At 43.4% G+C, this 15,582-nt stretch overlaps 1 protein-coding gene across 1 annotated transcript; it reads left to right on the top strand.

Annotated features, from left to right (window-relative positions):
- Positions 1–542: 542 nt before the first annotated feature.
- On the top strand, positions 543–9,136 carry TFAP2C (transcription factor AP-2 gamma). The gene is made up of 7 exons (XM_071759799.1): positions 543–727; positions 2,122–2,598; positions 2,875–2,926; positions 4,542–4,764; positions 5,519–5,637; positions 7,024–7,165; positions 8,738–9,136. The coding sequence occupies exons 1-7, from the start codon at positions 680–682 to the stop codon at positions 9,021–9,023; spliced, it is 1,347 nt and encodes a 448-aa protein (XP_071615900.1). The 5' UTR covers positions 543–679; the 3' UTR covers positions 9,024–9,136.
- Positions 9,137–15,582: the final 6,446 nt, after the last annotated feature.

The following is a 15,582-nucleotide window of genomic DNA, read 5'->3' as shown; positions in this document are numbered from 1 at the left end:
GATTTTCTCTGAACTGCAACGAGAAGTTTTTCCAAGTTTCTTTAGCCCAGACTCCTCCGGACTCCCCGGGTGTGAGGGCATCGGCGCTGCGATTCCCCCCACGTATTTAACTAAAGTTCTTTCGCTCGTGGGAGGGGGCAAAGAGCAGTGTCAGGTGTTTCCCCCCCGTCCAAAAAAACCCCCCAAAATTACCAAACACGTGGGGGGGGCTTCTTTGGGGCACCTTCAGCGTGCATGCGGGGATTGATGCACACGCATGACCCCAACCCGCAGGGTTACCCCCCACACACACTTGGCGCTTCAGGGGCGCTTTGCTGGGGGGGGGGAATGCCCGGCTCTGCGTTACTTCCCCTCCGCGGGAGCGGAATGGAGCGCGGAAGGAGGGGCTTGAGGCTGCGCGCTCCCTCCTGAGTGGCTGGCGGCCGCGGCTCCCGAGCCATCCCTAGGGAGGAGTTATGATAATCCTATTGCCATTAAGGGCGTCTGGGCAGGGAAAAAAAAGCGAGTGACCATTAGCACGGAGGTTTAGTCCGTCAGCTGCCTTCATGCCTGCCAACTGAGCTCCGTCCGGGGGGTAGCTCCTTTTCCCCAGCGCCGACGTGGATTTACCGCCCGTGGGGGGGGCGCTGAGCTCTCATCTGTTTTCGGCAACACACACCTGGTTTGGACGCTGGACGCCATGTTGTGGAAACTAGCAGATAATGTCAAATATGAAGAGGACTGCGAGGTGAGAAGCGCGGGGAGGGGTCGGCAGTGGGGAAAAGGGGGGTCCGGCATGGGGCAGAGCGGAGCTCCGCCACCCCCCTGAGCTGTGTTGCCCACTCTGCCTATTCACTTCCAGAAGGAGCCCGGCTCTCCTGCCTCCCCGCTGGCCGGGATTTGTCCCTTCCCGAAGGCCCTTGTTTGTTGTGAGGTTTTAATTTTTTTGTATATTTTACTTTTTTTTTTAAATTTTTCTAAATAGGTGCGAGTATTATACTTTTTTTCCGTCTTTTTTCAACGCTTAATTAAAACGCAGTGGTAGCCCCAGCGGGGACAAATGAGCCCACATCCCACGTCCCCCAGCCGGCCACTGGAGCCGAGCGGTGCGGGAGCGGGGAGCGGAGAAGGAATAGCCAGGGGCAGGAGCGGGAAGCTCCCCGCACGCCGGGGAAGCACATTCCCGGTGCCTGGGCCAGGTTTCGGGGCCACGCTCCGGGGGGAAGAGGGCTGGGAGGTGTGCGGAGGAGCCGGCCGGCAGGTAGCAAACGCTACGGAGGTAAACCAGGTAGTGCTCGACCCCCCTGCCCCGCAGACCTTCCTTCCCACGTTCTCCTCCGCGACAGCGTCTCCTATCCCCCCCCCCCCGTGACCTGCTCTTGGGTTTTGATCTCTCCGAAAGTGGCTGTGTGTCCCCCTCCCCCTGCTCGGTTCCATTGGTCGTGGTCTGCCTGTTTGACTCCTTTAGATTAGCTCCAGTCCCCGCTTCACGCTCCATTGGGACCCCATTCACCTCTTATTAAGTAGCCCTGTTATTTTAATGACCGTGAAGGTAGAAGCTGCTAAATCCCTGGATCAGGTCAATGGAGACATTTAAGCTATGGCTGCTGAGATTTGAATTTAGGGGAGTAGCCGAGATGGGACGACTGGAGGGAGAAGCTCAGCCCGTCTCTGCCGCACCAGAGTTGTGCGCCCCTGAAGGCTCCCGAGGCCGTGGGGGGTAGGAGGAAGGATCTCGGGGGTAAGGACCTCGGCCCCTCTCTGCCCAGAGTTCTTGTCTTCAAGGGCAGCGGGTCCGCAACCCCCGGGGTCGCCTCCGAAGAAATCGGTCTGTGTCGCTGTTTTTTCTGATTTTGGTTCTGTAAATTGTTTGCAGAAGCGCGGGGTATAGTCTATTGTATTCGTGTTGAGGAAAGCAGTGAGAACGGGTCTGTAATCCCTTCCCGGGGAGTGGGGATGATTTTCGACGCTAAGTGCCTTGAACTAGAAGACTCCAGGGGCAGGAGTCGGGCAGCTCTCTTCCCCCAGTGCCAGCGAGTGTTCCCCGAGCTTGGGGAGCGAGCGAGTGTTCCTCGCTGCCCGACAGCCCCCCCGCTGACAGCCGCCTCCCCTCTTTTCCCCCCCTCTCTGTGTACTTTTCAGGACCGGCACGACGGGAGCAGCAACGGGAACCCGCGGCTCCCCCACCTCTCTGCGGTCAGCCAGCACCTGTACAGCCCGGCTCCTCCGCTCTCACACTCGGGCGCCTCCGATTTCCAGCCTCCCTACTTCCCTCCCCCATACCAGCCTCTGCCTTACTCCCAGTCCAGCGATCCTTACTCTCATCTCGGGGACCCCTTCTCCATCAACCCGCTGCACCAGCCTCCGCCGCCGCCCCCCAGCCAGCAGCAGAGCGCCTGGCCCAACCGGCAGAGCCAGGACCCCGCCGGCCTCGCCCCCCACGGCCGCCCCGGCCTCGTCCCCCATCTCTCGGCGCTGGAGAGCGGCTCCGCCAGCGGCCGCAGGGAAACGTACCGACGCTCCGAGCTCCTCCTGCCCCATGGGCATGGGCTGGACGCCTCTGCGCTGGCTGATAACCTGGGCCTGCACGACATGGCCCACCAGATGGAGGAGGTGCAGGTAAGCCTCCTAAAACACCCCCTGCGGATCGTGGGGTGCGGGCGGGACAGGCGCTCCCCAGCTGGCAGAGGTCCCCGAGAGCTCCGCTGAGGAGCCACTCACTGTGCCCTGCAACACATCCCAGCTTTAGTCTTCCCAACGAAACTCTTCTTTTTTTCCCATTCTGCCCTTAAAATGGGGAGGTGCGAGACCTGGGGTGGGTTCCCTAAAAGCCCTAGCTCGTTCCCTCTCAGCGTTGCAAGGTGCGAAACTTTTTTCTCCCCTTTCTCTTTCCAGAATGTGGAAGATCAACACTTATTAATGCATGACCAGACAGTCATTAGAAAAGGTCAGTAAGGCGGCACTGCAGTTTACTTTCCCTTGATAATAGTTAAAAGATTATTGGCGCACCGGTGAATTGACGTGTTTTTTTTTTTAAGACTGGCCCTTTCGGATCGGGAGGGCGGAAGGGTTTTCATTTCAAAAATAAAAACCGTAGTTGGATTCTTCTAACACCATCTGAGGGGAGGTGGCGGCAGGGAAACCCCTGGGGCTGCCCTAGTCAGGCGGCAGCGAGCCCGGGTGGCAAGAATTCCTCGGGGGACAGTAGCCACCCCCGCACGGATGGGTCCCGGCTCTTGTGTGGCTTTAATCAAAACCAGAAAATTGGACCAAATTTAGTGCTGCCCTGGAATACATGTGTACTGCTATTTTCTTTTTTTTTATTATTTTTGGGTCATAGTTGCTAGTATTCGAAGACAGTTTAGGTGTTAGTTTTTTGTGGTTTGGTTTTTTTTTGTTGTTGCCCCCCCCTTCAAATTCTGTATAAGACTTGAGAAGGGAATGAGTTCACTGGTATGAGCCTGTTCGGCTTGATTTTAATCGAAATGGTTTTGTGGCTGAGGTCTTAAAGAAGGAGAAAGACGTATTGACTCAATTTACTGTAATTTAAGGTTTTTTTTTTTTTCTTTTCCTGCTTTTGTTTTTAAGCAAATAACAAATTTGTGCCTAAAAAAAAAACGGTGGAAGTTGCTTCTAAAGACTTCAAACAAATACCTAACTGAGGAAAAGCAGAAGTGTTTGTCAGAGCGCTGATTGCTGCGTTTGGCTCATGGGAGAATAATTTCGCTGTCAGATGCACCACTGAAAAATCTTTCCCCCTCCGGGGAGCGGGGCTGACTTCGGCTCTTTAACCCTTTCCGATCGGTGCTGGGAGGCAGCACCAGCCACCGGCAGTCAACTGGGTGGATTCGTAGGGCGATGGAATAGTTGGATCTGTGGTTTGCTCCTTGCAAAACCTTTGTTGTCCCCACTCACTGAAAGGCTCAAGTCATTAACGAGCCATGTTTTACTTTCAGTTCTTTGCTGGGCTGCATCCCTCTCTCTGTCGCACTGCCTGTTACGAATTTGCTGGGGTTAAGTTCCAAAGGGTTTTTTTTTTTAATCTGCTTGTTATAGGTGGAAGATGAGCCCTAGCAGGAACTGACAGGCTTCTTCTCGCTCCGGCTTGGAAAGAGTTTTTGACAGTATCTGAAGGATGCTTGTTTAAAGTCTTTTGTGTCAGAGTTTTCATAAACATGGTTTTACTAACTTGCAGCTTGTTGCTTCAGAGACGTGGTCTGTGTGAGTTTGCAAAAAGTGTTCTTAGTTGTGTTAGGCACTTCTTAAAATTCAGTGTAGCAAAATACAGCTGTTCAGGTCTTGTGGGGACCTTTTGGTTGCTGCCAAGCTCTGTGCTGCAGATAAATGCTGGCAACGGGGGGGTCAGCAGTGTGAGCACATAATGCAAAACGAAATCCTGTCTCCTGGTTGTTTTGGTGTTTTTTTGTTTGTGAGTTTTTTTCAATTTTGTGTGTGTGTATTGCTTGTTGGGTTTTTTTTCTTGTTGTAGAAAGGGCATTAACTTGACACTTCCTATTTATTTTTCCCCTTCATAAAAATACCTGCTTTTCCTCCTTCCTCAGGTCCCATTTCCTTAACGAAGAACAGTGCTCTGAGTCTACCCTGTCAAAAAGATGGATTAATTGGAGTGGTCATAAACCCCAATGAAGTATTCTGTTCGGTTCCGGGGAGACTTTCCCTCCTCAGCTCCACATCGAAATACAAAGTGACAGTAGCAGAGGTGCAGAGACGGCTCTCGCCCCCTGAGTGTCTCAATGCCTCTTTGCTAGGAGGAGTACTCAGAAGGTAGGCTGCAACTCCCAGTACCACCACCTCTTTGTGTTATTTTTGTGATTTTTTTTTTTTTTTTTTTTCTTCCCCCTTTTCTCCCATCACCCACCCCCCCAGTTTGCTTGTGATTTTTGTTGTTTTGTTTTTTCCCTGTGCTTATGTGTGTGAGCAGCCAGGTTTGCATAATGAGAAGCTAAGAAAGTCTTTTTAGCAGATTATTGGTTTTTAAGAAGCCCAAGAGCACTGAATCCTTTGAAAATAAGACTTCTTTGTACTTCTGCTGCTTCTGGAGAAGTGCTATTAATTAACAGATCTGACAGCAATTCTGGTTCTCCGTTAAAAAATTTATTAATCATAAATACGGTTCATGGAGGTTTTTTAGTCCTGTGATAAACAGTCTCCTCATGGAACTTCTTTTTTTTATTAAATCTCGTGAGTTTGCTTAATCACTACATGGATTGTCCTGTTTTGAATACACTTAATTCACTGTGTGATAATTCTAGAGCTGTTGGTTTTGATGGTGCAGTTTAAAACATTTTGATTTTGACTTCTGCTGTATTTCATCCTGGCTGGTTGGTAGTAGAGCATTTAGAAAGTAGGTCACTTAAAAAGAGGCTGTTTTTGATCTCTTCCCCATTCCAGTAGAATCCTATTAAATGTCAGAAACTGGAATTTCTCATCTTTAAAAAGTGTTCCCTAAAGATAAATAAAGCTATTTTGTGTTTTGTTTGGTTTGGTTTTTTTAATTTTTTTTTCTTGTAAATTGCAGAGCCAAATCTAAAAACGGTGGCAGATCATTAAGAGAAAAACTGGATAAAATTGGTTTAAATCTTCCTGCTGGTAGAAGGAAAGCTGCAAATGTGACTCTGTTGACATCTTTGGTGGAAGGTCGGTCTTCAATGTGTTTAACAAAAACACATTTTTTTCCCCCCTCAACTTTCATCTGGTAGGCAAATCCCTTAAGACAAAGCATGGGGAGGCTAGAAAGCCAGTGAATGTGACAGGTTTTGTTTATTAAAGTGAGCATGATGGGAATATCATAGTAACCAAAAGCTCTTGGGGGGGTTGGGGGATGGTTCCCTTTCCTTCTCTCTTCAAATTTGGTCTCCAAGACCTTAAAGTTAAAGCCCTGCCTGCACAACCCCTGGTAAACCTTCAAAACCCTCCTCTTCCTCACGGCAGGGATGCTGGCAGGGATGCAGCAACACGCCAAGATGTTCAAAATGCATGTTTGTCGTGTCTGTGCCTCAGTGGGCTGGGCTGTTTCGGTTTTGTAAGGGTGTGTGCAGGCAAAAGAGGTGAAACTCATCACATTATAGTGGGTTTGGTTCCTTACTGGGAAGCTTAAAAAGTCTGGGACAGCTGACTCCAGTGCCTGGCCTTACCTCAGCGGTATCCTCAGAAGCTTTTTCTAATAAACAAGCATATAAAGTGAGATTTATAGCTTTTGACTTCCTGATAGGAAACTAGAGCCCCTTGAATCTGTAACACGTGTTGTTGATCCTCTATCAGTTAAAATGGCTTGGAGGTGTGTGTATGTGTGTGTGTGTGGTGTTAAATTTTGTGTTTCTGTTTAAAGCGGCTCCTGGTAATAGTACAGTTTGTTAAAAATATAAGCAGCAATTGAAAAGTGATCTAATAATGCCTTACTGCATTACTTTTTTAATATTTCACATCATCAGTACAAATAATACAGCAGCTCCAATTAAATAACATTTTTTGGAAGGTGGGCTTAAGAGAGCCTATGCCTGTGCACATACATGACAGGCAATGCACTGATCATGCCAATCCATTTTTTAAAGCCTGACAAAACTGCATTAATAAAAAAAAAAAATTACCCTTGCCATTTGTATTCTATGTGAAAATGCTTATCTCTAGGAAACAATTTTGAAAATATACTAAACTGATTATCCCTTTTATTATATAAGGGGAAGTTAGTTGCCAGGTTTTTTAAATATCAGTGGATAATTTGAGCTACACCGAATTCTAGTCTTAGCTGCAGAGTTAATCTCTGGATAGAGATGAAAGTTCTTCTTAGTATACAGGCAAGAGAATGATTTTTTTATATCTGTCACCATGTAGGTCTTTTTCTTGTTGCAAACTTTAAAAAAGAAACACCTACTTATTTAATAAGAAGATGGCAATGAGTGGCATAGTGGTCACATAGCAGGCGTACACCTTGAAAATTCCCAGTACTTTCCATAGGGTTCCCTCACCTCTTTGTAATAAACAGATGCTGCTACATTTAATAAGCATTCCTTTTCCTCATGCCAGGTGAAGCTGTACATCTTGCTCGTGACTTTGGTTATGTGTGTGAGACAGAGTTTCCTTCCAAAGCAGTGGCTGAATATTTAACCAGACCACACATGGGACGCAATGAAATGGCAAACAGGAAGAATATGCTCCTTGCTGCAAAGTAAGTTTTGGGCTTGGATATTTTTATTCTCCTTCTTAAAAGATGCTTTTGTCTGACTGAGCATCTGTGACTGCAGAGGTTTTGGTACGTTTTCATGTGTAATTTTAATCGGAGAGCTAAAGCAATTAATTTTATTTGGTTTTGGTTTGAATTCAACTATGCCAGTAATTATTTTAAGTCTGAACCAATAATAATAATAACAACAATCATGTACGACTGAGCAGTTTGAACCAGTTCCGTTCTTTTTTCTTTTAACTGCAGAAGAAAAAAATATAATCAGAAATAACCTGACACTTATATATAACTCTATGAAAAAGGTGTCCCTAGGTCTGACAGTTGAGGACCTGGAGAGCAGGTGTGGGAACCCAGTGTCAAGCAGTGGGTTTAGCAGAGGCTTCACCCACCTTTGTAGGTGCAGCCCACAGGGACATATCCAAGGAGAGTTACTCTGGGATGTGGGTGCCAGGGCAGGTTGGCCACTATGGCCTCCTAACTGCTTTTGGCAGTATCAGTGCACAGGTGTGTCCCCCACTTCAAAATTTGGTGAACAGGGAAAGAAGAGAAGCTTTGCTATAGCTGTGGCTGTTGTGCAACCTGTATCAGTAAATAAAACACAACAGGTCTCTGGTAGGAAATACTTGTGTCAAGTTATGCTTTTATTAAACCTTAACCCCTTCCCCCTGACCCAGCGTTCCCAGACTGAGGTTTAAGAAAGCCTTCAGTTCATCATCTGCTCTTTGAGTTGTTTTCTGGTTTAGCGTCAACTTAATTCCTTTCTTTGGAAAGCACCCTTGCCCTTTTATATCTTGGGAATTTAGAAATACAACCTCTCTCTTTCCTATAGCTTGAACCTTATGCTTTTCGCTGAGCATTTTGCTGCCTCTGCTCTTCAGTATTTTCATTACTGGTATTGTTATTGGCACTGATAACAATTGTCTTTTGGAAGAGGTTTGTGATTGAGAAATTCTGATAAAGTGGTAATTCTGTGAGGATTGCTCAGCTCCTGTGAAATCCCATCAAGGGGACAGACTTGCAAACAGCAAACAACATATGCTTGGGTGTTATTAACCATTCATGTTTTGCCAGGCATATGTCTGAGTGTTTGCAGGATCAGGGCCCAGGTCTCTCTCAGACAAGGGCACACATATATAACATGCACAACTGAATTCAATCTCCTCTTCAGCTGCCTTGGTCTTTCTAATTCACTTAACTGCAGCTGTGGATGTTCTCATAGAAAATAGCCCTGAATTCCCACTCATAGAAAATGGCCCTGGATTCCCACTCCCCTCTTAAAATCTAGAGCAAGGGATTCAGAGCCAGCAAGGTGGATTGTTTTGCAGAGCATGTGTGTGTCTTCGTGACACATAAGAGAAGGTTCATCAGAATCTGGTGCTAATAAATAGCATTTAATGGTAAGACACTGCAGCTGATGGAGTAATGGCTTTCTGAAAACTGTTATTCCTACATAGCTGCAAAATATTCGATCCAGACTTTCTCAGTTATTTTTGTTAATTTGATTTTGCATAAATTCCCACCGTGATGTAAAATGTGATCACTTTTTGTGTCTTGCAGGCAGATTTGTAAGGAATTCACAGACCTCCTCACTCAGGACAGAACTCCTCTTGGAAACACAAGACCTAGTCCCATCTTGGACCCTGGCATCCAGGGCTGTTTGACTCATTTTAGCCTCATTACACATGGCTTTGGAAGTGCTGCCATCTGTGCTGCCATGACATCCGTCCAGAACTACCTAAATGAAGCATTAAAAATAGCAGACAAAACATACATGAACGCTGGCGACCAGAGCCCTGCAGAAACCAACAAAAGCATTGATAAAATGGATAAGCACAGGAAGTAAAAGGAGATAAATCAGACTTTAAACTCTTCCCTCCGAAACACAGACTGGGATCTTCTTGTTAGGGGGAATGTAGAGATTTGGGTTCTTTTTTTTTTTTTTTCTTTTTTTTTTTTTTTTTTTGTAAGAAAGGAGGTAAACAATTTAAAAAAAATCATCTTATTCAGGATCTTCACTCCCCCTGGATCCATGAGAAAAGTCTTGCCAAAAGCTGCAGTATCCCTTATCTGTGGAAGCAATTGCCAGAAGATAAGTACTTGGTACAAGTGTATTGAAATCCTTTGCTGTAACAGTGGTGCTATAAAGGGGTTTTGATGGAAATATACAGAGAGATATATTTAGATTTCTTTTCCACATCTAAGTAACTAGTGGTGACCAGCTTTGTGTATAGTTTTTAAGATACACATTTTAGATGGAAAGCCTATTTGTTATCTGATACAGTTTCAGGGTTTTATTCTCTCTAAATGCAACAGTAACAATAAAGCAGTATTAAACAGTGGTATATAGATAAATGTACATTAAAATTTTTTATAAACACCTAAAATAGTAAGAATATTCTGTGGGTTGCTTTGTTTTCTCTTACTGTGTGGTTTATTTGGTTTTCTTTTTTTTACACTCTTTGGATTATCATAGGAGAGTACTAAAATCCTGATAGACTTAAAAGTTATTTGATGGCATTTGACATGCTTGTTTTTTATGGAAATATTCAGGCTTTTAAAAACTGCAGTCATGGTTTTGGGCAGTGAATATTGATATTTTTTAACAAGGAGTAGCTAAAATGGAAATGCTTTTAAAAATTCACTTTCTGTGTCTTAAGGATATTGCAGCTTTATTCATATATTTATATTGTCTTGTTTTTAAATTGGGAGGGAAACTTGAAAGAATAGGCACATAACTTTGTTTTGTTTTATGTGTGTTTTTTTGTTGTGTGTGTGGGTTTTTTGTGGGTTTTTTTTGTTTTGTTTTTTTGTGTGCGTGTATGTTTCCTTTTTTTTGTTTTGTTTTGGGTTTTTTTGCCTATTAAGGCCAAAAATCTTTCCAGGGAGGCTTTATGTGTATTAAGGGAAGCAGTGTGTTGAATGTAAATATTTATTTATGTGTAATTTAATCGGATCTGTAAATAATGGTGAACTTTTTAATACTTTTTTTTATAAATGGGTTTCAAATTTTAATTTTGGTAAGTATTTCAAAGGTAATGGGTAAGCTAAACATATCTTTAGGTTTATGCACAGGTATGTTATACAGGGTATTTAAGACTTTTTTTTTTAATATCTCAATTCTTGCCACTGAAGATTAAATCTAATCTGAGGTGTATGTTCACAAAGCAATAATTTTGTGCATCATTCACCTGATAACTGACTAGACATGCAAAATGAGTGTGTGAGTTAGTGTGTATGTGAATGGAGGTTCTGAACTATCTTTACATATTTGTAAATGTCCCCGATATAATTCTGATGTATATGATAACCATATAATAAAAGTATTCTGGATAGAAGCATGGAATGTTTCATTATGTGAAAACAGTTTTGTTTTCTTTCTCTGCTTTTGGAATGTGGGGTGAGCAGCAGCAGAGGACATTATGCATTGAGTCATAATTGCAGCACTTTGTTCGGATTAACAGAACAGAAAAATGAAGCTGTTTGCCAGTAAAATAATGGTTTCAATTAAACACATTATGTATGTACAAGAACCTCTTTTTCTTCCTAAAATGTCTCTGTCATGCTAGTTGCCTATTTAAATAGGCAGCTTAAACACAAACTGAAAGGCTCCCTCTAAATAATCTATGAGCTTTGTATTCTAGGGAATCTTGACAAATATTTTCAAAATCCTGGCATGTTACATTTGTTAGGTCTCCCATCTGGTTTCAGCCCAATTTTACTGATTTGGAGGAAGTCAACAGCATTTTGCACAAAGTCCCCAAAGTCCTCAGTGCTGTTGTGGTGAGGCAGAATCTGAGGCTTGCAGTGGCATTCAGCATCTCGGGCAAAACAGCCAAACCTTCCTGAAGAGAGAAATTTTTTTGTTGTTGCTTTTATTTCCCCAGTGCTTTCTGAAAAATGAACAACACAAACTTGGGCTTTATTCTGTCCCTGGCTTTTTACCATGTGATTAATCTGTCAGGCATGTGGCTAGGACAAACCATGGCTGGTGACACGGGACATCACTGCTAGTAAGCAGTTCATATCATGGCAGTGTGTTTCTTTAGATGTAGAGAAGAGGCAATATGTACAATTTCTGAATACTTTTCGAAAGGGTGCTAAAGGCACAAACCACTGATGGTGTGCAAGGAGAAGGGAAAGAAAAGCTCAAAGCGATGTTGCAATCCAGACTTCTAAAGAGATGTGAAATTCCAATCTGTGCATTCTTAGACTCATTGCAGAATCTGAGAAATTAAAATTTTGGCCCATCTGTAGACATAAATAAAGCCAGGACATGGAACTGGTGGATCTTCTTGAATATATAAACTATAAGATTCTGATAAAATATTTTTATTGTTCATAGATACACAGAAATCTGTTAGGTATGGTATGAGCTTGGTTAGGAAATGTGATGGTAGAGTTCTGGGTTTTCCTTCTGCTTCTGCTCTTGGGCTTCTTATAGAGCACATATAGCAAGACACTTCAGCTACCAGACAATGGAATCTTGCTTTTTATTAATGCACAAAACCAGACTCTGAAATAATTGCCCCTTGGGGTAGGAAATAAGGATGTTTCCATTTATTCCTCCGTGCACATAAGCAAAACCAGTCAATTGTCTAATGTACTGACTTAAGGTTCTATTTATATGTTTGGAACATTAGAAATGTTAAGTTTCCATTACCTTTATGCTTTTCCTCTACAGTGTATTTTAGATGGTTCATTATTTTGAAATTCAGCTACCTTGCAGGCAGTGCCAGTAATACAAAATAAGGATGTCTTCTTCTCCCTTCATTAAAGAGCTCAGTTAGATTCTGATCTGAATTTGTCACCCAAAATTATTGATCTTAGGAAAATGTTAATAGGTTAGTCACTTCTCAGAAATAGGAAAGTGTGTGTTTTTCCTTTTTTTCCCCCCAATCTTCAAAGTTTCATGTTTTTCTTGGGATGGCTAAAGGAAAAAAAAATCTAATTTAAGACTCCTCTGAAGTTCCATTTTTCATTTCCTTTGAAAATGGAATATTTAAATGACTGACCAATATTGTCCCTTGCCCTTGTCCCAGGAAAATAATGGGTTTGGTCTTTAAAGGAAAACCACTTTAAATTCTTTGGATGTTAAAGTGAAAATTCTGATGAACTATATTAAGTATAGCACTTCTGTAAAAATGTAATTTGGTACATACCCACACAATAGTTGAGTTCATGTCACTTGCTATAAAAACTGCTTGTGCAAAAAACAAAACAAAAAGGTTTCAACTATCTCTTGTTGAGCCATTGCAGCTGAGCATCAGAACTGGGCTCTTCTGAGCAGTGCTGGAGCCCTGGCAGGCAGAAACGCTGCTTCCTTCCACCTCCAGCAGCTGAGGGCATGGCCTTTGCAACCCTGTCACCTGACAGGCAACCTGATTGCTGCTGATGATTAATTGCAGACCTGGTGATTATTCAAGGCCCCAGCTCATGAAATCATCTGACTTCATGGCAGTGTTACTTTTCAGTTTTAAGTTTTGGGTTTTTTTTTTTTATTGTTTGCAGCTTGAGAGAGAAACAATGATGTAACCAGTAGTAATATATAAGGAAACAGGAAAAAAAATGAACTGGTGTAATAATTCCTATTAACTTTGTTTTTGACTCTTCAGTTTTTACTTTGCTTGCTTCACTATTGAGTTCCTCATCTTCTATATCTTCTCTTCAGCCCTACCTGCTGTCTGTTCCTCTACTCCCTCAGACTTTTGTAATATGAATTAACCTATCTTGAAATGGGTCTAACATGCAGTGAGAACCTTCTGTGTTTATCTGTTAGCCCTTTATTTTTTTCACACGTGATGTTTAAGTTCATCCTTGTAATTTTTCAGGCTGAATGATGTGCAACCTCAGTCCTGTCAGTGGGCTTGGACTGCCTCCTGGGACATGTTCTGCCATAACAGCTTGGTTTGTTTTGATTTGATTTTTAAATTTTTTTTAATAGATTGCTGTTTAGGTTTTGTCCCAAAACTTACTTCTCCAAAAGACCATTATGAGATTAAGAACAAATATGGTTCCCTCTTACTAAAAGAAATCTCATACCGTGGGTTTTGTTCACTGCTTTGCAGGTTTTTACACGGGGAGCTTGGAATCAGTTTTGCTGAGAGCTCTGGGGTCCTGCTGGGGCTGTGACCCAAAGCCTGGTGGTGAGCCACAAAGAAATGCATATGGAATCATGCAAAGGAGAAGTTGTTCCTAAACCCTGGCCACAGGCATTGATACTGTGTTTTTGCAAAATCTGTGTGTTACCCAAACCAGTTGTGGTCTTGTCAGAACATTTCTATGGTGCTTGGCTGTTGCTGCTGCCTCTTGCCTAACATCACATCACCCATGAAGCTCCTTGGGTGACCACCTCTGAAATTACACAGGGCCTACATTGGAACCATGTTTTTAACAAATTGTTATATTCTGTTCTGTATCATTTGCTGCCTTCTCCCTCTCTTATTTTCACTTTCACAGGGCTATAGAAGTAACTTTTCTTCCAGTTTCAGATGCCATTTTGATTCGTTGGGTGTTCTTGTGATTTACAAGGATGCTCCAGCTGGTTTCCATGTGGCATTGTTGTGTAAGGGCTGGCCACAAATATTCCATTTTTCCTCTCTTATTGCTACACAGCCTTTTTTAACTGGTTCTTGTGAAGGCCTTGCTCACAGGCTACTACTGTTCCATAACACATTCCCTGAATATTCCATTTAATCTACAGTTTTACCCCATCGTTTAAAATTAAAAAAAAAAACATGTAATCATAAAGACACTTCCTCTCTTTGCCACAAAACTCAGAAGCACTTGCTCATGAATATAGCAGAAAGGTCAGTGATCTCCAGTTCACAAAAAACAAGTAATCTTTTAGGTAAGCTTTAGAGCTTATATTTACTCATCAATTGGCACAAAACTGAGAGAAGAGTAGCACTTAAAACTAAGAAGATATGAAAGGTAATGAACTTCAGCTGATGACTGCAATAATAATAAATATTTCTAGTTAATTGTAAGACTAACAGTAGCAACAAAGTGGTCTAAAATAATGGCAGCTCCTTTGTTATAGGCAGGGATGCTAAGGCAAAGAGAAGAAAAAATGTTTAGTTGGAGCCCTCTGGTATGACAGTGTCTATCTGGGAGCAGAGTGCACTTCTTCCAGGTTCTCAAGACTTTCCTTCATCCTTTGCACCATCTCAGCTCCATAGAGAAAGGAAAAACGAAACCCAAACCACAGGAATAGTGGAGGCTTTGAGGCATACTGAGTGAAACCTGTTAAAAATAAAAAAGCCCTTGTAAAGGGAGCAAGCTGCCCTTCATGTTGTGTCAGGCTGTTGCACCTCTGTTCCTGGAAGACCACAGAGCTGAAAAACCACATGGGGTGAAGGAAGAGATTTACACTCCTAAGCCCTGTTGCTAGGGCTGCAGGTGTGGGGTTGGCCTCTGCCATGGCTTCTGGGAGGCAGAGGGGTAGAACACAGCCAGTCCCTTGTTGCAGCCTGGCAGCTGGATGATGCTGGAGCTGAGCTGGGTGTTGGACTGTGAGCTGGAGCATCTGGGATGGAGGCACACGTGCTTTTGGCTGTGCAAGAGAAACAGTAATTAACTTCCAGCAGAGGGGTAGGGCAGGTACCCGGGACCAGTAATTTTCTCCATTTGTCAAGCTTTGAATCCCTAAATCTATAACTCTAATTAATTAAGAATCTTAAATTACCTCAAAATGGTGCTCTATATTTAAGGCTAAGGTGTGGTGAGATCCAGAGAACACATGAGAGAAGCTGGAGGATGTTCAGAGTTGGAGATGCCAGGAAACTGTTTTCAGGAATGAAGGTGCATATGGGTGTGAAGGAATCCAGGTGGCTTAATGTGGGGGTGACACCCAGAGCAGGGCCTAAACTGCTCAAAGCCACTGTCCAGTATTTGGACATCCATCCTTGGGTGGAGAAACCAATGACCACTGAACCTCTCAGCAAGGGGTTCTTCAATGGGAGTCTCAAAGCCAAGCTGCCTTTCTTTGGGTTTTAAGCCCAATTCTGTGTATTTGCTACACCTGAAGCACATTGGACAAGGCTCTGGTTCTTAACAACCTCGAACAAGAAACCCCGGTGGGGATATTATTGAAAACATCAGTGCAGCCAGGTTCTGGCCCTGCCCTCATAAGAGGAAAAAGTCCTTTCACAGCTGAGGCCTTATGAAGTTAAAAATTTATAGCTTTTAACTAGGCTGTAACCAGTTAATGTGACTCAGGCAAAGATGTAATGTGGACAGAGGGATCACTTTGGGCTACCATTTTTGCCTTACTGAAGAGGTTACTGTTTTCTAGACTTCACACAGATGTTCCTAGAAGCCCAGGATATAGCACTTTTAGGAACTGGGCTACGAGGTTTGACTAAAAGAGTGGATTCAGCTGGGTTTTGGGTTGATTGATTTCA

This window comes from Heliangelus exortis, chromosome 16, assembly GCF_036169615.1.
Source record: "Heliangelus exortis chromosome 16, bHelExo1.hap1, whole genome shotgun sequence".
In the NCBI taxonomy this organism is placed as follows: domain Eukaryota; kingdom Metazoa; phylum Chordata; class Aves; order Apodiformes; family Trochilidae; genus Heliangelus; species Heliangelus exortis.
This window is presented reverse-complemented; position numbering and strand designations above follow the sequence as displayed.

What these genes read in the sequence shown, in the direction of transcription:
- TFAP2C (XM_071759799.1), top strand. Translation starts at nt 680, where the DNA reads ATGTTGTGGAAACTAGCAGATAATGTCAAATATGAAGAGGACTGCGAG. An exon ending in CCAGACAGTCATTAGAAAAG is followed by an intron (nt 2,927 to 4,541) that starts GTCAGTAAGGCG and finishes CTCCTTCCTCAG; the next exon opens with GTCCCATTTCCTTAACGAAG. An exon ending in GTTGACATCTTTGGTGGAAG is followed by an intron (nt 5,638 to 7,023) that starts GTCGGTCTTCAA and finishes TCCTCATGCCAG; the next exon opens with GTGAAGCTGTACATCTTGCT.